The sequence below is a fragment of the Pristis pectinata genome, chromosome 25, assembly GCF_009764475.1.
Source record: "Pristis pectinata isolate sPriPec2 chromosome 25, sPriPec2.1.pri, whole genome shotgun sequence".
In the NCBI taxonomy this organism is placed as follows: domain Eukaryota; kingdom Metazoa; phylum Chordata; class Chondrichthyes; order Rhinopristiformes; family Pristidae; genus Pristis; species Pristis pectinata.
Window position 1 is genome coordinate 23,202,321 of NC_067429.1, and position 24,256 is coordinate 23,226,576.

The 24,256-nt window shown below is 38.1% G+C and overlaps 1 protein-coding gene across 1 annotated transcript in view; it reads left to right on the top strand.

The window, feature by feature from the left end:
• The first annotated feature begins 3,441 nt into the window (after nt 1–3,441).
• sumo1 (small ubiquitin like modifier 1) overlaps nt 3,442–24,256 on the top strand; it is a 29,069-nt gene continuing 8,254 nt past the window's right edge. Inside the window, exons 1-4 of the mRNA XM_052038868.1 lie at nt 3,442–3,566; nt 16,862–16,933; nt 17,038–17,115; nt 19,844–19,915. Of these exons, the coding sequence (XP_051894828.1) occupies nt 3,555–3,566; nt 16,862–16,933; nt 17,038–17,115; nt 19,844–19,915 (234 nt within the window). The 5' untranslated portion in view covers nt 3,442–3,554. The remainder of the gene's footprint in view (nt 3,567–16,861; nt 16,934–17,037; nt 17,116–19,843; nt 19,916–24,256) is intronic.

Below are 24,256 nucleotides of genomic sequence, written 5' to 3' on the forward strand. Positions count from 1 at the left end.
TTGATTAAAGCAGTATTTCCAAGTTATTCTTATTGGTGGCTTGCAAAATAAACTGCTCTTTCTCCTTTCTTAAGTCATTTTCCACTGCAATATGAGCAATATGATGCAGTACTACTGCAGTTTAAGTCATGTGGTACAATTGCAGGTGTCTGCCATCTGGGAATTCACATAACTTTGCTACTGGTTTTCATAAAACAGTAACTTTTAAACACCAGTGCAGACGTTTCAGAACTATCGTCATTGAATGTGTTGATAAATTATTTAAGCATTTCTTTTCAGCATTGTGCTGGACTTCTAATACATTTAAACATGTTTGAGTCAGTATGAACAAAACATTTGTAGGAATCTGACACAAATTTAAACTTTTATGGGATTCCTCACGTACATAAGATGTAATGAAGACAGGAAATTCTGCTTTGATTTTAAATAAGGGTTATCTGAATTAAAAATGACAGCTGTGTCTCTAAGACATTTGCTAGAAGTTTTCTTTGTTATCTAGCAAAAATGATATGTAGATGGACAGTCCACATGGCTGACTGCATTGTAATTATGCTTGTTGAATTATTCAACAAGAAAACTGTCCCAAATGGGAGTTCTTTGTTGTCTCAATCTATGACAGTCCACACATTGTCTGTGACCATGAGGTTTCCTGCCGGGCCACTTTGTCTGAATGCATCTCAGTGATAATTGCCTCAAAATGCCATTTCTTTTGTTCACAAGCTCAGAAGTTCTGAACATCACCAAGTGACATATTTCCTAGGTCCATAACAGTTGTTTTGTGTAATGTGTCTAATTAAATGCTGGTTGTTAATGCCAATCTTCAAACTTTTTATGTCAAATTAGAAGATTCTTTTTAAGACATCCTTCTAAGTCAGTGACCTTCTCAATGGATTCAATGTTTGGTTTGATGCTTCTACAGTTTGTAAATGGTACTAAGGATGGCAGAGGAAATAATCCTTAGGTTACCATTGGAGTGTGTTTCCAAGAACATACTGAAAGTAGTAGCAAGAATAATAGACACAATATTTTTTTAAAAATTAAAAGATCCAGGCCATGCAAATCCACACAAAAGCAAATTATTGTGAATTCTGTACATCTGAAGTAAAACATAAAATGCCAAAATACTCAGCAAGGAAGGCAGCATCAGTGAAGAAAGAAATGGAAGCAATCTTTCTTTGGAACTTATGTTTGTTCTTCTTACTGCAGATGCTACTTGATCTCAGTGTGACTGGCAAAAAGGCATTGTTTGCTGTTTAGCAATAAAAATTGTAATGCTTAAACTGTACCAGACACAGCAACTAAAAAAGAAAAATGGATGGGAAACAAGAAGAGATACAGAAACTGAGCTGAGATGTTGAGAGCGCAGATGAAGAAATAGATTCACATTTGTAAAGAAAGAGAGGTGAGGCAATGAAGTGATATAATTTACTGTTAGTATCTGCTACCAGCACTGCAGAAATACCACCAACACTCTCTGTGAAATTCTCTAGATTGGTGAGATAAATAGACATAAATCTGTTCCCTCCTCGGCCAACATACCCTGCATTGAGGCTTAATTACATTCAATTGGCTCAGATGGGCAGACCATGTCTTACCCGTGCCCAATGCCGTTTTCTTGATAGAGACATTCTGAGCTCTATCACAGGACTTTACCAGGTGGACAAAGAAAAGATTCTCGAAACTACTAAGAAGTGTAACATCCCACCAACTCATGGGAATCCCTGGGCAATGATTGCTCAAAATGGAGGAACATTTGCAGTGGCATTGACAACCTCTAGTTCATTTGTCAGGAGCACACAAATACCGAGCATAATCTGTGGAAGGAGCGCACCACCTCCCAAACTACCCATTTGCTTGACCTTCTATTTTGCAATTTGTCACTCTGGAGCTGGATAATATTTTTCAAATGCTACTGACAACCAACTGTGGCCCACAGAAATCCAAGATCAAAACCTGGTGCACAGCATTGCTTGGAAATTTGTGAATATTGTAATAATAATATTCACAGATATCTTCTGCACTCATATATCAATATGAGTTTTTCCATTCCTACGGTTTCTCACAGATATGACTAAGACCATGCAGTTCTGATGAGGAGTCTTTGACCCGAAATGTTAACTCTGTTTCTCTTTCCAGATCCAGTCTGACCTGCTAAACATTTGCAATATTTTCAATTTCTTTTTCATGCAAAAAAGACAATCTTTTTATCAAAACAACCAATTCAAACGCAGTAAGTGTCACAGAATTATTCAGATATATTGATCTTGGCTGTTTTTGGCTATTATTACCATTTTTAACTTGATTGATTGGGTTAGAAAGAAACACACCGAAACTACTTCCTGTGTTGTTTAAGGTGAAACATTGCAAGATCTCAGTAGCTTAGCATCACCGAAACTAAAATCGTCAGAACACCATAATTTCGGCAACCGTAACAGTTCTACACATGCGAGGCAGCAGTGTTGATGTGCTAGCTAGCGTGCCGAAACGGACATGGCTGCTCAAAACAAATAAGGACTGATAGGTTCCAGTGTAAATTACCACGTAAATACGTCACAACTCATCGATTTACGTCTCATTGCGCCATCCAAAAGCATTGCGGACTGACAGATCCTAGATATACCTCATATGATTTTTTAAAAAAACAAACATAACTTGAGAGAACAGTGTGAGATAAGGTTTTGCGTAAAATTAACTATCATCCTTTCGTCATTCTAATGTCTAACCCTCTCTATACGTGTCATCCCTGTTTTCCTCCCCAGACTTTAGTTATTTAAAAGCTATTTCATTAGTTCTGATATGGCTGTTTTCCCACTTCACAGATGGTTCCTGAGCTGCTGCGGTTTTTTCCCTGAATTTTCTCGCACTCATCTTGATCGGCTGCTCCTTTCCCACTAAAAACATATTTTTACAAGTCAGATATCCAACAAACCAAACCAGGGAATGGAATATACCACAAATGAAAAATAATGTCCTTGCAAGTTAATACTCGTCTATCTATCTAGACCACACAAGAAATTATAATGAACTTAATAAAATGTGTAAAAGATACTGTAGATGTTAGAACGCGTAAAAATAGAAAATGTTGCAAATAGCAGATCAGGCAGCATTTCACCTCTCAAAACATTTCTGCTTACACAGATGCTGTGTTGACCTGTGCATTTACTGTTTTCAATGAGAGGCCCATGATTAAACCGGAACAAGTCAGTATTTCTTAACCAGCCTTTGAAACAAATGTTGCTCCCACAGTTCCTTGTGTGAAGCGATGTTTCCTTTTTGTTGCATCTGATAATTGCAGGGAAAAGAATGCACCCGGAACTAGTGACCCATGCTGCACCGGGCGCCGCTGTATTCAACACCATCAGTGAGCGGGAAGCTGTTCTGAACTACACCTCCCAGAATACTTTGAATTATAGGGTCATGTGCTGGTGTCTGGCTGACGTCATGACGTAGGGGACGTTGTTTGCCGTGCTTGGTTGGTGCGCAAAAGTGGCCGGTGAGAGTTCATATTTACTGGTGATCGGATTCCTGCTTAAGTACATCTGCCCGGCATTGAGATGTCCGATCAGGTGGGGGTTCACTATATTTTAAAACAAACGTTGGAGTGAGTGGCTGTGTTGTATTTCGTCGCTGAGTGTAAAATTGGGACTAGTGCATCCAAACACAGGGTTTAAATGGAGGCGGAAGGGAAGGAAGCCGATTGAGGGCTTGAGCGCGCACCTAATAGATCGGGGACGCGCCCTGTATTGGTTTAAATGTTTGGTACAATGTGTATTTTATTTTAAAAGTCTACCTTTAAGTGGTTTCGTAGTGTTTAAAAGATTACGCCGTGTTGTGATAGGAGCTGGAGCTGAATTGCAACTCCATTTTGCTCCATACTGTTTGCCATCCAAGTATGTTGGTATTGAATCTTTGATGGAGTTTTTTTTCGAGCACAGAATAGGATATTTATGAATTGCACACTCAGTCTATTGCACGTAATCAAGTTAAATGTACAGATATTAAGTCCTTGGACATAAACCAAAAAAATTACTTAATTTTTAATAAAAGTTATTATGTCATTTCCATATTATGTTTCTCAAAATCAGATTATCAATTTGTACTCAGTTTTGAAATTTATCAAAATTATATTGCAAGTTTGAATATGTTTCAGAGAATTGCTGAAAATGTTAGGTTCCAGTGTTCAGAAATATGTGTACTTGTGGTTACTTTAACCACTGGAATATGATTTTACTTTTGATTAAATGCCACCAGTATATTCTGCATCTTCAGTAACTGTAAAAACAAAATACACATTGTCTGTAGCTTACTTGTCAACACTACGGGCTTTGTCACCAATGGTATTTAGATAGCTGTAATTTTATAGCTTATCTAATGTATGGTTAAAATACTTGTTTAAATAGAGCAAGCACTGGATGTGATTGGCATAAACACAAACTATATTGAAAACTCGAAATGAAATTTGAAAATGGTCACAGCGCATAACAAGTCAAGCAGCATCTGTGGAAATGGAATGATGTTAATGTCTTTGCAATGACTTAGTTCAGAATTGGGGAAAAGTTAGATAGAATTTTTAAGATGTAAAGAAAAGAATGAGAGATCAGAGGGAGGTTTGTGGTGGGTTGAATGCAGAAGAGGGTGAAAAGCATGGAATTGTAAGGTGAAAAAGAGCAGCAATGGATCAAGCAATGAAACAAAGATTGGTTCAGAGGAGGTCTAAGTGTCAGTTGAAGAATCATTATCTGAAATGGGTTTACTCTTTGTTGCCTTCAGAAGGTTGTATTGTGCTTAGTTGAAAGATGAAGTGCTATTCCCCAAGTTTATGTGAAACTTCTTTGGAAGAGTGCAGGAGTCTGGGAACCAAGAGGTTGGGGTGAAGTGGAACAACACATTAAAAAGTCAGGTGACTGGAATCATGCTTGTGGACTGAACAGAGGTGCTTTGCAATGCAGTAATTTTGCATGATTTTGTTGTGAAGGATGTAGATTCGTAAGCATTGAATACATTAAGTTGTAGAAAGTACATGTAAATTGTTTAACCTGGAGACTGTGTTTGGGACCTGGATAGTGAGAAGAGAAGAGACATAAAGGTAGATGCTACATTCCATAGCATCAGATGGGAATGTGCAACAGGAAGAGAGGTGCATTGGTGGTAATGGAGGAGTGGACCAGTGTGTCCTGGAGGGAATAGACTCTTGTTGAAAATGGAATATGATCTGTTGATTATGGTGGGGTAGAATGTGAAGATGAGAGGAATGTTGAAGTTGTGGTTCTGGCAGAGTGAGAAAGGAATGGTGCATGTGGATGTGCAAAGAATTAAATGTGGATATGATTCAGAGCCCTGTAAATAAGAATGAAATTGGAAGATGTATTAGATGTATTGGTATGAGATGATGTGATAAAGATCAAAAAACAGGAGGTACAGAATGGCGTCTTTGTGTGATGCAAGGTGGGAGGAATTAAATTTGCATTATCTTGGAGGCAACTTGCCAGATGACTCCATTACAATTCCTAGGTACACTCTCTCCCTTTGGTAGGACAGACCCACCAGAAATAGCAATAAAGTGGAATATTGATTGAAGGGAGTAGCCGTAGGAGTCCTCAACATTGATTCTAGACCTAATGAAGTCTCAAAACATCAGATCAAACCAGGGCAAGTAAACCTCCTCCTGATTACGGTCCTCCCTCAGCTGATGAATCAGTACTTCTCTATGGTGAACAACCCTTTGAAGTTCCCACCCAGAGTACATTCTATGTCTATCACCAAGAATAGCTTATAGTACCACCATTGACTGGGCTGAATGAGTTTTGAAGGACATAGCTGCCAGACTGACTCTGGAGCAAGTAGTAAGCAAACCAACACAGGCAACAAATCTACATGATCTTGTCCTAGCTGTTCTACTCTGGCAGATAAATCTGTTCTCAGCAGCATTGGTAGGAGTGACTACTACACGGTTCTTGTGTGGATAAAGTTCCATCTTCACACAGTAGACAGCTATCATCTTGTATGGCATTGTAATTGTGATGCATGAGATAGACTTGGAACAGATCTTGTAGCCCAAAACTGGATACGCATGAAAGGTCATGGACCCCAGCAGCATAAAATAAACACCACCACTGCAATCTGTAACCTTATGGTCTGGCATAACCCTCGATCTACCATTACAATCAACCAGACAATCAACCTTGGATCAATGAGAATTGCAAAAGGGCATGGCAGGAGTGTCACCACATTTGCGCTAAATAGTATAAACGGCATACAATAGAGTTAAGTGATCCCACAGCCAAAGGTAACCCTGAGTGGTGGTGAATATTAGACAGCTAATTGGAGGAGGAGGTTCTAACTGCATCTTCATCCTTAACAATAGCAGGGCCTGGCACATTACAAAGATAAGTCTGAAACATTTATAGCCATGTTTAACCAGAAAGGCTGAGTGGATAACTCCCACCGTTATAGAAGCCAGTCTTCAACCAATTTGATTCAGCTATGTGATAGTAAGAAATGGTTGCAAGCATGAGATTCAGAAAAGGCTTTGGAACCAAACAATATCCCAGCTGTAGTACTGAAAACTTGCACTCCAAAACTAACTGCATCTCCAGCGAAGCTTTTGCAGTACAGTTACAACAATGGCATCTACCCAGCAATATGGAAAATTGCTCAGGTGTGTCATGTTCACCCAAAGTAAACAAATTCTATATTGGCTACTGCCCAATCAATCTACTCTCAAACATCATCAAAGTGATGGAAGATGTCGTCAACAGTACTATCAAGCAGCACTTAGCTTTCAATAACCAGCTCATAGATGCCCAGTTTGGATTTCACGAGGATGACTAGGCTTCAAATCTCAGTTCAATTTTGTTTTCAAACATGGACTGAAGAGTTGAATTAGAGAGACGAGTTGAAAGTGACTGCTCTCAATATCAAGATGGCATTTGACCAAGTATGTTATTAAGGAACCGTGGTAAAACTAAAGTCATTTACTATCAAGGGAAAAGATTTTAATGGCTGAACTCATACCTTGCACAAATAAAGATGATTGTAGTTTTTGGAGGCTGATCATGCCAGCCCCAGGATATTGCAGGAGTTTGTCAGGCCAGTATGCTCAGCTGATTCATCGATGACTTTCCTTCCATTGTGTGGTCAGCATTGGGAACGTTTGCTGATTGTGTATTGTTTAATTCCATTTATGACTTCACAGAAAATGAAGGGGCAAGATCTAGATGATATCTAGGCATGTGCTCGGAATTGGCAAGTAACATTTGTAGCAGGCAATCAATATCTTGAATATGACAGGGCCTAACCACAGAATCTTGTATTTAATTGCCTTACTATCACTAGGTCTTCAACCATCAACATTCTGATTAACCATTGACTAGAAACTCAACTGGACCAGCTACATAAATATTGTGGCTAGAGAGTGGGGATCCAGTAATGAGCTCCTGATCAATGCCACACTCCCTGCCTGCCCCACCACTCCCCACCAATGACTTTCCAGTATCTCCAAAACAGAAGTCAGGAGTGTAATGGAATACTGTCTGTTAGCCTGTATACAGGTCCTACAGCATTCAAAGCTTGGCACCATCCAGGATAAAGCAGCCTGCTTGATTGGTACCCAATCCACTATCGTAAATGTTCATTTCCTGCAGGCTGAGCACACTAGTGGCTGCAAAGTTCCTTCATCAAAATGCATTGCAGTTACTTGCCTTGGCCATTCTGGCAGCACTTCCAAACTTGAGAGCTGCAATTGCATTGGACAAGGACAGCAAGCACATTGGAACACCTCCACCTGCAGGTTCCTCTCCAAGTCACAGACAATCCTGATTTGTCTACATGATGAATTGTCACTGAGTCTAAATCTTGGAACTCCTTACTGAACAACATTATGGCAGTTCCTTCACCAAAAGAACGCACTGCTGCAAGAAAATGGCTTATCATAACCTTCTCAGGGAATTAGAGATGGGTAATAAATATTGACTTTGCCAGCATGTCCTGAAAAATGAATAAATAAAAGAAGTCTATGAATCTAATAATATATGTGTATATCTTGAATTCTGTTTATAGGATTTTAATTCAATCTTATTAGTTAACTAGCAGAAGCATAGCATCCTGAGTATTGGGAAGAAAATTACGTTGGACCACAGAGAAAGTTGCTTGTAGAGTTGAAGCACGGCAGCTATGGAGGCATCACTGACCAGACTTTGCAATTACAGTGTGAAAATTTCATACCACATGTGGAGAATAGTAAAAATTGCTGGGCAGTTTCCACAGATGTATTATTTTAGACACTAATAATATGATGCCTATGTTTGGACTATCATTTCTCCATATTACGAATCCCAGATGATTGTGTAACTACAGAACATCTGTGCAGTTCTGCTGTGTCCTATGTTACAACAGGAGTAACACCGTGGGAGAACGCATGTTTGTATAAAATTTATTTCAGTGCCTACACTAGCTGTAGTAAAAATAAAGCAATAACGTCATGTTTTCTTCTGCCAAGTCCAATATATTTTTCTTGGTGTATTCTATTCCAGGATAGAATAGATTGCCTTTTGATATTTGCTGTAGAATCAGAAGGCTTTGGAATACAGGGAATTGGAGATTGGATTGTTGAATCGACAGATTTGTATCAGACAAGCTTCGGGCTTGAGCTACTGAGTGTTTTATGTTCCTACGTCAAGCTTTTTGAATTAAGCTATGTTGATGGTTTTCCATTGGTTGTGTTGTGAGCATGAGCTGGAATTGGGGCTTCAGTGCCACATATCTTATTCTCTGTCTGTTATAATAGAGCATTAGGAGCACAGCCTTGCTAGGTTTGTCTATTTGGTAAGAAATGTGCAATTGTTATATAATTAGCAGGAGAATTCCTTTTAATGGGAAACCTCAAGAAAAATATAGATTAACTAAAAAAGGTTGCTTTTCCAGAATTAGTTCAGTTGTATCGGTCATTAATTTTTACACTAGTTCCAGGAGCAGGTCAATCAGCCACTTCAACCTACGTTTTGACCTAACTGATCATAGCTGATTTGTACCTCAGCTCTGTTATCATACTTCCATATCCCTTGAAGCTTACCCGTTATATATCCATCTCAGATTTGAAAGTTATTGTTGCCTTGGTAACCACATCCTTTTGGGGGAGATAATTCCAGGTTTCTATTATGGTTTTGTGCGGGAAAAATTGTGCTTATTTAATTTCCCTCTGAAATTTTAAGATTGTTTTCCATTGTTCTCAATTCTTCCCAATGAAATAGTTTCTCCTGTCCATCCTATCAAAATTGTTTAATGTTGTAGCTTTTCAGTTGGGTTATTCTACTATAATAGAGAAATACAAGTCAAGTTTATGCATCTTATCCTCAAACTTAATCCTCCAAGGTTCATGGAGAATGTGCACTTCCTAAACTGTGGTACTCAACGTGGTGGGGTCTAGGATGAAGCCTGACCAAGGTTTTCTATAACTGAAGCAAATTTTCTCATTTGTAATTCAGCCTCCTTGAGATAGACCAATATCACATTGGTATTTCTGCTTGCTTTTATGTTTTTTCTACTGTTTTTAATTGATTTGTGTATTTGTCCCACCAAATTTATTTGATCTTCCACAATTCCAGTTTCTTTATCACTTACTCAGATTTCTTTCTCCACATTTGCCATATAAGTTCTATATTCACAATTATTTTGTCCACTAATTTAATCTGAGAATGACTGCAACTTCCTGCATCTGTCTGTTTTTTACTGTGTCACTGAATAGAGCTTAAAATTTGAATATACATCTTTCATCATTTAAAACAAAACTCCTTTATTTATTAATAAAAATGCTGAAAAGCTGAAGCTCCCAAACGGATTCATGCATAATGCTCTTTGTTACCTGTCAATCTGAATACCTGCCTTTCTTTACTATTCTCCATCTTCACTGTTATCACCTCCTTCTACAACCAGTATCTGGCCTGTCAAAATGCTACCTCCAATTCGATGCACTCTTATTTTACCTATAGTCTTTTGCATGGAATTTGCATTGGCCGCTTTCTGGAAGTCTATATAGAAAATTTCGTCATGTGTTTTATTTTTTTTCATATACAAATTACAAACTTTATGTTTAAATAACAAAATCATGCTATTTTTTTCTGATCAGCTCACTTATTGCTGATGGGGAAGATAACACCATCAGTAGTCTGTCGGATAAATTCAAAAGCATGAGCAATGAATCATTGTGTCAAGAAAGTTTCCTTGTTTCATAATATAGAATAATATTGTACACTACCTCGTAGTTGGGAAGACTAGACTCAGGTAGCTGTGTACTGTACCAGGGTCATTTAATGTAACTTCAGTACCCTGACCACTCTTTTCCTCCTTTTCCCCCTATGATCCCATGCTCTTCCTCCACCCCTCTCCCTGTATGAATATAGATTTGTCTATTTACATTTCATGGATTAATAGAAAATATACAATAACATAGGAGATCTTTAGCTATTCAGGTTTGTCAAAAAAGTGCTACCTAGGTTATTTCCAACTTTCAGCACTTGGTCTGAAGCCCTGCAGGTCACATCTGAGTAAGAGCTTTTGGTGCTTTACCTGGGTTTGGTGACTTATTCACTTTCAAAGTTGCTAAACCCCTACCCTCTGGGTGGGAGGAAAAAAGGCTCATTGTTACTTGCTTTTTCAAAAAAAAACTTGTTAATTAGACATAACACAGGGACCTTGGACTTTCAGTTCATTGTTCTGTGAAAGTACAACGCAGGTAGATAGGGTAGTGAAGAAGGCATATGGCATGTTTGCCTTCGTAGTCAGGGCATAGAATATTGAAGTAGGGATGTTGCAACTTAACAAAACACTGATTAAATTGCATTGAAGTATTGTGTACTGCCACACTACAGGAAGGATGTGGTTATGCTGGAGAGAATGCAGAGGAGATTCAATAGGATGTTGCCTGGACTGGAAGACTTTAGTTATGGGAAGAGATTGGGTGAGCTATTTTTATTTTTCCTGGAGCAAAGAAAGCTGCAGGATGACCTGACAGAAATATATAATATTTTATAAAAGCCATAAATAGGGTAAATAGTAAGAATTTATTCCCTCAAAAAAAACAAGGGAGCATAGGTTTAACTATGGACCTAGTATGGGCAAATGGGATTAGTGTAGATAGGCAAAAAGGTCGCAGTAGATTGGTGGGATGAAGGGCTTGTTTCTGTGTTGAACAACTCTGACTCTGTGATCTTCCCTTAATAAATCCGTGCTACCTGTGCTTAATTAATTTGCGTATGTCTAAATAAACTATCCCTTATAAGTGATTCCAATAATTTGTCCACCACTGAATTTCAACTAGTGGGTCTGTAGTTACTTGATTTAACCCTTTCCTTTTAGATTAGGCTGAAATGTAACCTGTCCTGCAATCCTCTAGCACAACTTGTGTATTGAGGGCGAATTGAAAAACATCAGAGTCTCTGCAATTTCTTTCTTTGCTCCTCAGATGTACGTACTTCACCCAGGTCTGGTGACTTATCCACTTTCAAAGTGGCTAAATCCCTCAATACTTTTTTTTACTATATTTATCCCATGTAATATTTCATACTTGTGCTCCTCAGTTACAACTTTGGCATCGTTCCCTTCTTTGTTTTGAAGAGGGGGCTATAAAAACTCATGTTCTCCATCTACACACATAGGATTACCCTTTTGGTCTCTAATAGGCCTGACTCTTTCTTTGATTATCCTTAGTTCTCCTTTCCTTAGTTATCTTTTTGCCCTCTATGTATATAAATCATCTTTGGGTTTTCTTTGATTTTATAGCATTTCTTTTTGCTTTCCTAATTTCTCTTCTAATTTCAAACATTTTCTACACTCCTCTCAGCATTCTGCTCTATTATAGGCACCTCACATCAGTTTGCCTTTTATTGCCCTTTGGGCACCTTGACATTTTGGTGGTGGGGAGGGGTAGGGAGAAGCACGTAGGGCTTCAGATTTGTCAGTACGCTGTTTTTGTAGAATAGCTGGAAATTCCAGCAAATTTACAGTAAAAGCAAAACATCATGAATGCCAACTGTATTTCTGTGTCACTGAAACCCTGCTTTTTGTATTTCTGTAATTGTTGACCACATTATACCTTTCTGGTTTATTTATGATATGGATATAATGGTTCAGTTTTCAGGAAACTATTTCACTATGACCTTGTTTTTAATTTGAACTAGAAAGGAGTTATTCAAACATATGTTCATGAAAATAGAAATTCTGGTATGTTAGCAGGAAAAATGCCATCTAAGGCTATGCCTCTCTGCATTGCTGCCACCTATTTCTAGACACTAACACAAAGGTTTGAGAGAAAACTGAATGTTTTTCACTTGGGAATGGAGTAGTGGAGGAGGCTATTTGTGTTGATTTATCAGATATTGTGATTTTTTTTCTCTCAATGTAAATATTATTTCTTAATCTTGCTGTATTTACACAACTCAAGCCTTTGTAAATCACGACTAATTAGATTTGAAGTATTACTCAGAAGTATATTTGTATTCCACAAATTAAAATTAATTCTAATTTGACAAATGAACAAATAGTAAATGTAGAAATGGGTCTTAATGTGCTTGGATAATTTTACACATTTTAGCTACAATAGCCTTTGGATGTATTTCTTCACTTTTCAGTAGACTTTATTTATCTCCTGATGAGTTCTTTAATTCTTACTTCACAACAACAACTCCAAATCAGAGCAGTGAATGATGCAAAAGCTGAATGGAAAAATTGAATTTGCTGTGTCTGTTCACTGTCCAGTCTTAAATCGATATATACTAGGGTGTAATAAAACAAACAGAGCAAAACAATAATTTTTCTTTTGAACTAATTGGGAAGATGGCATACACAACAAAGCAGCCAATACTCTTGCTAGTGCTTGTGAAAACAGGTTTTCCACAATGCTCCAATCAGTGCCAGGGGATCTTGCCTGGTGTTTCTCTTTTGGTTAGAACTGCCTTTCATTCCTTACTAAAAGGTATATTACATTTTTCTTTTTCTAAATTAATTTCTGTTTGTTTACTTTATTATCATGTTCTACGAGCATTTTCTTTTGGAAAATTAGTTTTTCGAAAATAGTAAAAGACATTGCTTAATCATATAAAATTAGATTCTGGTATAAGTGGCTGGACTAAAATATCATGCAACATTTTTGTTTCTTAAAATCTTTTGTGTGCCATCTTCTCTCCTCTAGCTATTTCTCTGTTATTCCATTTTCTATTCCTATGTCTTCATCTGCTTTTTTCTTCATTCAGCAATAATTTTTGCAGCTAAAAGCATTCTCCTATCTTTTATTTCTTTCCTGAATGTGGTCTTTTTTTCTCTTTCCCCACCTCTTTTACCCATAAATGTGGGAAATTGCTCAGGTCTATCTTCACAAGAAAAGTAGAAATTCAATCCAGCAAAATATGGCCCAGTCAATCTACTCTCAAAGAAATTTAAGCTGTTGCTGACAGAGTTATCAAATGTCACCTGCTCACCAATAACTTATTCACCAATGCCCAGTTTGGGCTTTGCCAGAACCACTCAGCTCCAGAATGTATCCAGCCTTGGTCCAGATATTGAGTAAACAACTGAATTCTAGAGGTGAGATGAGAGTTTCTACTTTTGAGGTAAAGACAGCATTTGACCAAGTGTGGCATCAAGGAACCCTAGTCATCAATAGCCATCAAAGGAAAAGCATTCCAATAGTTGGAGTTATACCTTGCACAAACAAAGATTAATCATCCCAGAACTAGGATATACATTGCAGGAGTTTCTTGGGGTAGTATTTTAGGCTTAACCATCTTCAGTTGCTTCATCAATGATCTTCCTTCCATCATCAGGTCAGAAGGGGTAGATGCTTATTGATGATTGCACAATATTCAGTTCCATTCACAACTCAGAAAATGAAGCAGCCCATTGCCTGCATGCAGCAAGGTCAAGATGATATTTGGGCATGGGTTGAAAAGTGCCAGGCAATAACCAAATCCAACAAGAGAGAATCTAACCACCTATCTTTGACATTCACTGTCATTACCTTTGCTGAGCCCCCTACTATCAATGTCCTAGGAGTCAGGAATTCAAGTTAGACCGTCCAGGTAAATATATAAGAAGGTCAGATTGGGTATCTTCCGACAAGTGACTTGCCTCCTGCCACATGAAGGTCTTTCCACCATCTAACATCAGGTGACGCACTGGTAGAACAAGTACAGGGAGCAACACTAGCTCTAGTAGTTGCAACAGGGTGTCTCCTGATTGTAGATCAGTCCTCCAAATTGACTGGAAGGATAAACAAACCAATATCAGTGTCCTCTCCTAATCCAGCATTTAGGTCCTGGATAGGTCATACCTTTGCATATCCAATACCACAATCTCGAAACAGATGCTCTATTCGGATTTCTGCTGTGGGAGGAGCTACCAGGCAGACAGAAAAATACTTAAGTGTGTGTTCAAAGCTTCCTCAAAGAACTGCAACATCCCCACTGATGCCTGGGAACCCTGGGCCCATGATCACTCAAAGTGGAGAAGGACCATTCAAGGCTATGCATCGAGAGCACCTACATAAGCAGCTGAAGAAGTGCAACAGCTCACAGACTATTTGCCCATCCCACTAGCTGTGAAAGAGTTTGCAGTTCCCACTCTGGCCTCATTAGTACCTCAGAATCCATGTCAACCTCTATCTAGGAATAATACAAATATTCTACGAGGAAATAGCAGTAGGAATGGACCCCTTGGCTCCTCAGGCCTGCCCTGCCATTCAGCATGATTAAGGCTGATCTACGCTGGCCTCAAATCCTCTTTGCCAGGTCCCCTTGGTCTCAATTCCTCGATCTTTCAAAAATTTATCTACCTCCACCTTAAATACTTGTAACGATTTGGCCTTGACACCCCCTCAGAGTAGAGAACTCCGGAGGTTCGCCAGACTATGCAAACAGAAATTTCTGTGTTTTAAATGATCGGCCCTTTATCTTGTAATGATGTTCCCTCGTCCTCTTCACTGGCATAATGGACACTGGCATAACTTCTTGTGTGCCCTTATAAGACATTTGCCCCACAAATGCCAGGTCTGCAAAGTTTCTATTGAGTGATTATTTTTTTGAGCACCATACAACCATACCTTTATTAGTAAATTGGAATGGAGGCTTAGAAAGCTGAAGTTTTAACAATTAGTGGGATATTATTGCAAAAGTGCAATATTTAGTAGCTTCACGGATAATTGATTCTTCAAGGCGAGGAGCCATTTATTTTGATTAAATTGAAATTGTGCTTCAGGTAGTTGGAAAATATTTCAGGGGTGCCATCAGCTGATCCGTAGTTGCAGAACCTCCTAAGTTCTGATTTGTGCACGTTTTAAAAATGATCCAGAAATATGTTACCAAGAAAAAATGAATTTTGCCTGCACGTTAATTTTAATTCATCATGACTAGATTTTGTTTTAAATCAAAGGAAAAGTGAATGATATATATGCGTTAATCTAACCATGTTCGCACCTGAAAGTACTTGATTAATCACTAATAGTCACTCTTGACTCCACCTTTCCCCACGCCAGATCAAATAAATACTGCTTCCTTTTCATAGACAAGGTGCCCTCCTCTTTGACGTGTTGTTCAATGGTGGTCCTGCCTCCTCCTAACCAGCTCAGTTGCCTTTTCTGACAAAAGATCACAAGATTATATGAGAGCCTGATGGTTCTTGGTTGTGAAGGAACAATGTCAGCTTGGAAGTAAGTGTAGCATGATCTTCTGGATCAGAACATTAGCTGCTTCATCATGAACATGGATTGATGATTAGCACGCAACTGGAAAAATGTGCTCTTTTTGTATATCCACTTACATTGCTGGCATCTCGTGCTAAAGCTGTTGTTGCAACAAGTCAGACTTCTGTTAAGTTGTTGTGCATAACATTAACTCACACTTCACAAACTTAAAGCACTTTGTAGCTACAGCAAGTTCTGGTTGGTGTGATTGCTTGCACTTTCTAAACATTTGGTTGCATCTTTTCTTACACCGTAACATTTTGCTACATTGCAATATGTCAGACCAGAAATGGTGCAAATTCACCAAATCTCAGTATCAGACCTTGCAGATTTTCAGTTGAAAGTGCCGAGTAGCCCTTCTTTGTCAAAGCCAGCATTGGAAGGTCATTTTGGTCTTTGGCTGGGATTGTTAGAATCAAACATTTGGTGGGGGTGCAATTGGGATCAGGGACTGGCCTTTGTGTGGCGTGGGGAATATTTCAAGAGAAGAGATGACCTGTTGCTGTGTATTTGGGTGTGGGAAATCGGAAGCGGAAGCTGGCCTGTTCGTATGTTTGAAGAGAGTTGGGGTGAGCAAGAGAAGCGATTGGAGCAGGAACTTACACGTCCTTGTTACTGTAGAACGTGGAGGGAATTGGTTGTGGGAGGAGATAGGTATCCAGAGGCTTGGAGGATGGATGAGCGAGGAATTGCAAGGTTGGGGAGGCCATTTGAATATTGGAGGTTGTTGGGAAGGGTGTAAGAATGTAAGCAAGTAATTTAGCTGCAGTTGGAAACCGCACCAGGATTGCAAGGGTGACAGACAACAGGAAATGATCATTGTCATGTTTCGCTTATGGGGGAAGAAAGTCAATTTTCAGTTGTGTGGTACTGAAACAGAACAGCATTAAGCAGTTATATTTGCTATCTATTGCAAAACATCTATGGCTACAAAATAATGTATTAAATAATTTTGTGATATGCTCCCTTCCACCATATTCAGTGGATGTAAAGATTGACATTGCTCTATTCAAGCAAATACTCTTGAGATGAAATATGACTCAGTTCCCAACACAATGTCACAACTGTAGGTTGTATCCACCTGAGCAATGGTGTTATTTTTGTAACCCAAGTTCTCCTTTGTATTGTGATTAGGAGGCAAAGCCTTCCAGCCAGTCGGGAGAAAAGAAGGATGGAGAATACATTAAATTAAAAGTTATAGGTCAAGTAAGTGTCAGACCTCAATAACTTTATCTTAAGTTTTGATTAAAAATGAATTTACTTGGGATAAACAAAACTAGAGGCCATAAAATATACTTTTTTTCCAAAAGGACAACAGTGAGATCCATTTCAAAGTGAAAATGACCACACAGCTAAGAAAACTGAAGGAGTCCTACTGTCAGCGGCAGGTAAGAGCATAGACAAAGTTCTGTATTATCCTTCTCGCAGGGGTAAAATTGCTTCAAGTGGAATTAGTTATAATAAGGTATTCAGTAATGTTTTCAACAATTTATTTTGTTGTTTGGTGCCAATGTAGGGAAACTGTATTTTGATTAATGTACATTTATGCCATGATAATACTCTTGCTGTGTTTTTGTTTATAACTTATCACATCAAACTGCTGCTGCTGATGCCACCAATGACAAATCTCTAATACTACACTTTACCTTAGTGCTACTCGACTCAAAATGTTCTCTACAGGCATAACTTTTATTTTGAAGAACAGCATCTATAATTGTAATGCTGGGTGTTTTTCACAGTTGAAATAGATGTGGCACAGAAATTTCACATGCCTTTGATCGTACTTTGCTGCAGAGCAACGTAGCACTTAAAAATCCAAACATCATCTGAAGTTAGACTAAAATTACAATTTTAAAAAGAAAAGGTTTGCACTTCAAATTAATGAGCATGGTAGACAATTAGTCACATCTATTGTTAATGGTCTGTTTAAATTTTGGCAAAACCTGATTTTGTTCTTGCCTTCCAAGATGGAACATGTGATAGTAATCAGGTTAAGAACCCTGGTGGATGTTCCCTTTCCTTGGCTTAGAGGGACTGAGGCCAACAGTTAAACCTTTAACTGAGATTATCTGTCTCAGTGTCTATGAAGGTACAACCTGAGTTCTTCCAAGCCTTGCATGGCTAATTCCAAATGGTAAATGATTTTACCAATTGAGCCATCAGGGAATCTCTTAAATTGCTGTCTTATTTCTAGTTCCACCAAGCATTGATCTGAGGATCCAGGGGTTAGAGCATCTCCTTTGACATAAGGTACTCAGTTTCTCTTATTTTAAAGTTCTTCAGCTGAGCCTAATTTTTATATTAATAAATATGAAACTTCCCCTGTGTTCCTTGTGATTATCTAATTCTGTACAAGGTATTCTAGAATTCTTCTAAAAGATGGATTTAGAGAACTTAAAGGAAAGGGCATCCATTTTATATCATCTTTCATTTCACCTGGATGCAGCACTTTTAAGCAGTGAACTTTTGAAATGTACTCACTATTGTAGAGAAATCTGACAACTGGTTGGAATGTAGCTAGATTCCCCAAAGAACAATTAAATCCAATACGTAGTCATAATGGTTAAATATTAACCAGTTAACATGGCAAACTTCCATCCTATTTTATGAAAGTTTGCATGGAATTTTTTGTTCACCTGAGAGGATAAGCAGGACCTCAGTTTAATGTCTTGTGTGAAAGATTGCATCTCTGTCAGATTTGCACTCCTCCAACAGTGCATCAGGTGTCAACCTGAATTATGTGCTTAAGTCTCTGGAGTGTTGTTTGAACCTACAGCCTTCAGACACACAGACGAGATTGCTACCAACTGAGCCAAGGCTGGCGAGTATTGTCAAATATCTTGCTTCAGACTGGATCTCACAAAATTTTGGAATTTGAGTTTTCTTTGCTCACTTAAGTATCATTATACATTTTAAGTATTGAAATATATTTTTCAAGTGGCAGCAATTGTTAACTTTCTTGCTCATTTTAAGAGTAAGAACAAAAAGGATTTTTATTTTGTCAATTTGGTGCAGAAATTAGAGGAGAAATGAAATAGCATTAATATGTATTTCTTCGAAAGATTAATCTATTGCATAGATTATGAAAAACCAAACCACAAGGATGATATGACTTAGTTTTTTTTAATTTAAACATTGTGTGAATAATATAATTGGTAAAGCTGGCTGGGAGCTGTTCTCGAACCTGCAGTGCCAGTGAACTGAATTATTTGTAATTTGATGCATGATGATTTGATTTCATTGTGTTGGCTGTGTACATTGATTTGACACCATTTCATTATCTGGCTGGATAGCTTTTTTTCCTCAGCCATTTAGCTTGATGATTATATTGTCAAAAGTTTGTGGGAGTATAAAGATAGTCAAAAAAAATTAAGGCAAAGGATTAAAAGTTCATCACGATCCATTGTAATTTTTAAAAAATCTTCCCAAAGTGAAATGTACTAAGTCAGAGTTGTGCAAAGTACAGCCTGTGCCAAATGCAGTCCATGGGCCTTGGTAATCCAGCAACAAAGCTCAGGCAACTCTGTTCTATTTGCATTTCTTATTTTCTAGTTTCCATTTATAATTTTGTGAGCTTGGAGTTTGGGAAGAGCTCTTGATGTTACATCGTTGATGGATATTTACTAAATCAGAAGACCAAGGTCTGTTAGTACCAACGCCTTGAGATATAGGCAACTTAAAGGGAACATTGAATTAAATGGTACGTGACACTCCTTTATATGCACTTAAGCAGGCTAAAAGCACGAAAACCTTAATGGATACTCTTGTGCTAAACAGTGGTTAGTTCAATATTATATTTTTTCTTGTGATTAAAGCGGTGTATTTTACAAATTAACTGCAAAAGGCCCTTTTTTTTAAACAACCCCTAACAAAATGAAAAGATCTCTGAAAGTACAGCTTTGGAGCTGACCAGTTATGAGAAAATATGGAATGTCTGACCTCCTGTTTTCAAACTTTCCTACTGAGGAAGTATTTGGCTTTGGATGAACCATGGCGTAATTTCAAAGGTCACTTTATTACCTTCCAACAAATTGTACAATAAAAACTATCAAGTACAATTTTCTAAATTAAGCACCACGTCTAATTTAATGTATTTTTTTGCTTTCTTTGATGCAGGGTGTTCCCCCAAATTCACTTCGATTTTTGTTTGAAGGTCAACGGATCACAGATCAGCAAACACCTAAAGAGGTATGGGGGCATTTGATTTCTACGTTGCATTGATAAATTGGATGTGTCTTGAGGAGCTGTTACTTCAGAGTTAGAACCACTGAAGATCTATTTTTAACCCTTAGGGGAATGCTTCTGCAACGCTTTTAAGAATTGATAATTTTAGTGAGGGATTTTGATTCTGTTGATTAGGTAAATCCTCTGTGTGTCTGTTATTAAGTATCTTCAGCACCAAGTTTCGCACACTCCTGCTCTGGTATTGCCAAGTAATATTTCCTCAGCTTTATTCTAAATATTATTCTTCACTCCAAATGTGGGCAGAAGACTTTATACCAAATTAATGTGAAAATGCTTACTTATCACAACAGGTTTCTTTTTAATTTCTCCAAGTCACTTTATATATGGTGCAGTATCCACATAGTTTTGTACGGTGACTCCTGAAGCTGAGTTGAAGCTGCATGAAACTATTCTCAGCTTGGACGCTCATGCAAATTAGAGATAAGATTTTAGTTCCATTTATTTGGATGTGCAGTATTTCCTCAATAAACACATTTGATTTACAAATTTTCACTATAATGTAATTGACTTTAGTTTGCAAAGCTACTTTTTTTGCCACTGTAAGCATTACAGGCTTTCGGTTTACGGAATTTCACTTCGTTGGATGTATTCCTGCAATGCATCCCCTTCATAAGTCGAGGAATTACTGCATTCAAAATTTGTTGAGTGCACAACCCCTGATGGATTTTCATACTTTACCGATATTAATTTGTAGAATTTTCCCCATTTTTGTCCTTTGCTAAGATAGTGTTCTGTAGTTTTCAGATACTTTTTCAGTATCTTACCTGTATGGCGTTTATTTATGTCGGAAGTTTAAAAAAAATTTGGCCATCTTTCCAATCATGTTAGTGACCGTTGTCAAGTCTGTTTCAGGCTTCACCTTATATCTATGCGTACATGTGTATATTTCATACGTGTATCTCTCCGGCAGAATAATTGGATAATTATTCAGAGCAAACCAATTTGTTTCCCTTTCACCATGGAAACTGTGACTGTATAAAGCATCTTTAGTGTGTTGCGGTTAGTTCGCTTGACATAAGCAGTCAAAATGAAAGTCTTTATGGTTGTATGTCTTAGTCAATCACTGGTTAAGTCCATGGGACAGTGAATGAAACTGACTCCAGAAATACCATGAATTCAGAATTACTTCTGGAGATTAAAAGTAATCTGTGATTTTGTGCTTGCTGTAATTTGATTATTAAAAAATGGAATCTTACAACACTTTTGGAGGCCATTTGAGCCACAGGTGTTAGCTCTTTGAAACAGCTATCCAATTAATTTGAGTTCTGCTTCCCTAAAAAGAACCTGATTTTCGATTTTTTTTCCTTTGTGTTGCCTTTTATATTTTTAGAGACTTTTTATTATTGCAACACAAGTGTAAAATACAGTAAATGTTTTTTAATGACACTATTATATGTTATAAACTCTGGCTCATAAAATAATGATTTACAAATATATAATTTGATTATGCTTCTTGGCTCCCTCAGGAAAATCATTCATTAAAAATCTTCTACTTATTTCTAATTTTGTAACATTTGCTCAGTTCCATCCTTCATTAACTGCTTAAAGACTCAATAGTGCCTTTGTCACATCAAGACTTGATCTTTCCAAAACACTTTGTCAACCTTCCACTTTTCATAAACTCTGCTGCTTATTTCCCACCTCATATACCAATTCTTGTTCACCCAGTGTTCCATAAACTATAGTGGGTCATAGTTAAGCAGTGCCCCAATTTTAGAATTCTCATCCTTTTCAAGTCCCTTCACACGTCTTTTATTCCATGGAATCTGCAAACTATGTCCTCCTGAGATATTTTCACTCCTCTAATTCTGACTTCTTGAGTACCCCAATTTTAATTTCTCCACCATTAGTAGCTGTTCCTTTAACTGTGAACACCATAAGTTATGATTCCCTGCTTAAGCATCTGCATCTATTCACCTCAAACTTTGTTCCTCACTGTCTGCCTCTTTAGCTACACTTTTGGTTATTTCCTGTAATGGGACAGTTCTTTCTGGCACAGGCTTGCTGGCCTGAACTGTACTGGATTCCAAGGGTGCGATCTGAGCAGTGGCAGGGCCTCCAAAGGTATAATCAAGAAGCCCATGAAAGTTTTTGATGATTGGAAAACCCCACACCCTTCTTTTCAGTCATTTTAAATTTTTTTAATCTTTGTTTTCATATCTTTTACTTTATTTTAGTTTCCATCTTGCACGAGATCTTTGTTTTATTGTATGCTGATTGAACCACGTGCAGTGACTGAAGTGTGACAACTTCAGCTGCCAGTCATGGTTCTTGGTAAATGACTGTACAGCAAGCAGTTAGGATTTTTAGTGGGTGGCACCCTTTGAAGAAGCAGCAAAACTTTCAGTTCTAATTTACTGCCTTGATTTATTTCTTGTGGCTATATATGATCAGCAATAAAATAACTGTGTGTTTCATTGCATGGTTCTATGAAGCCTTGGCATTGGTCAATGATTAATGTGCTACTGGGCTTGGCCATGTCCTTGATGAATAGAACTCATTGGATTGACCCAACTTTGCAATTTTGTTGCTATTGTGCCAGATGGTCATATTTTGTCAGCCATTGGCAGAATGCCCTAGTATGGCCATTCACATGTCACTCCTTACATCCATTTCATTCAGTAGCACCTGCACTTCATCAGCCATCAAGTGTGGAGTGTTGAATACTGCACTGCTGGTTCACTGCTTCTGTTTTCTGCCCACTTTTCTTATTCCAATCCTAGATATTGCTGGACATATTTGCATACCCGTTTTTAAGAGGTACATTTGGGCAGTGACACATGCAGGTGCTGTCCATTTGCTGAGGAATTGTAATGTTGGGTTCCTACTGAAATGGACAGTGCTGAAGAAAGGAGTGTTGGGAGTTGTAAAGTGTAGTTATATGGGCAAAGATTAGAAGCTGGAGTAAATATGTAAAGTCTTGCGCATAGGCAACATTTCATAACATTTAAAAAAAAACTGGAAGCAGGAGTAGGCCATTTGGCCCATGTGCCTGCTGTCTCATTCAATAAGGTCATGGCTGATTGTTTATTTCTGTGCCAGTTCCCTGCACTATCCCCATACACCTTGGTTCTCCTAAAATCTTTAAATATACTGATCTTAAATATACTCAGTGATTGAGCCTCCGTGGTCCTCTTGGGTAATGAATTCCAAAAATTCAATCACTCTTTGGGTGAAGAAACTCTATTATGTTTGTCTTCAAGATGACTCCTTATTTTGAGGACTGTGACTCCTTGTCCACGTGCACCTTGTCGAAGGGTCTTAAGAATGTAGTATGTTCATTGATGTGACCCCACATTCTTCCAAGCTCCAGAGCACAGGCTTAGTCTGTTTCATTTCTCTTTACATGATAAACCCCACCGTCCTAAGAATCAAAAGAATGAATGATGAGGCATTCCCTCCATCATAAATGGCAGAAACTAGTAAAAAAAAATGTTGCATCTCTGTAGCATCTTTCATGACCTCTGGTCATCCTAAGTACTTAACAGCAAGTGGAATCCTTTTGAAGTGCAGTTACTGTTCTAGTTCGAGGGGAAAAAAATAGCAGCCAGTTAGTACACAGCAAGCTCCACAAACAGCAGGTGATAATAAGCAGATAAATTTTTTCTTAGTTAAGCTCCTTAAAAGATAAATATTAACCAGCACAAAAGAGAACTCCTGCCTCTTCAGAATAGTACAAAGGGATCTTTGATGTTCACTTGAGTGGGCAAGATAGGGCCTTAGAGTCATAGAGTGATAAAGCATGGGAAACGGGGCCCTTTGGCCTAACTTATTCATGTGGACCAAGATGCCCATCTTGGCCCATATCCCTCTAAATCTTTTTCTATCCGTGTACCTATTCCAAATGTATATTAAATGTTATTATTGTACCTGCCTCAGCCCACTTCTTCTGGAAGCTTGTTCTGTATGCACACCACTCTCTGCGTGAAGAAGTTTCCCCTCTGGTCCCTTTTTAAAATCTTTCTCCTTTCACCTAAAACCTATACCCTCTAGTTTGTGACTTCCCTTTCCCTGGGGGGAAAAAGACTGAAATCACTCTACCTATGCCCTTCATGATTTTCTACATCTCTATAAGGTTACCGGCCAGTGTCCTAGTTGTGCCCAACCTCCCCCTATAACTCAGACCCTCAAGTCCTAGCAACATTCTCATAAATTTTCTTGGTACTGTTTCCAGCTTAATGATGTCTTCCTATAACAGGGTGGCAAAACTATACATGATACTCCAGGTGCAGCCTCACCAATGTCTTGTACAACTGCAACACAATGTCCCAACTCCCATACTCA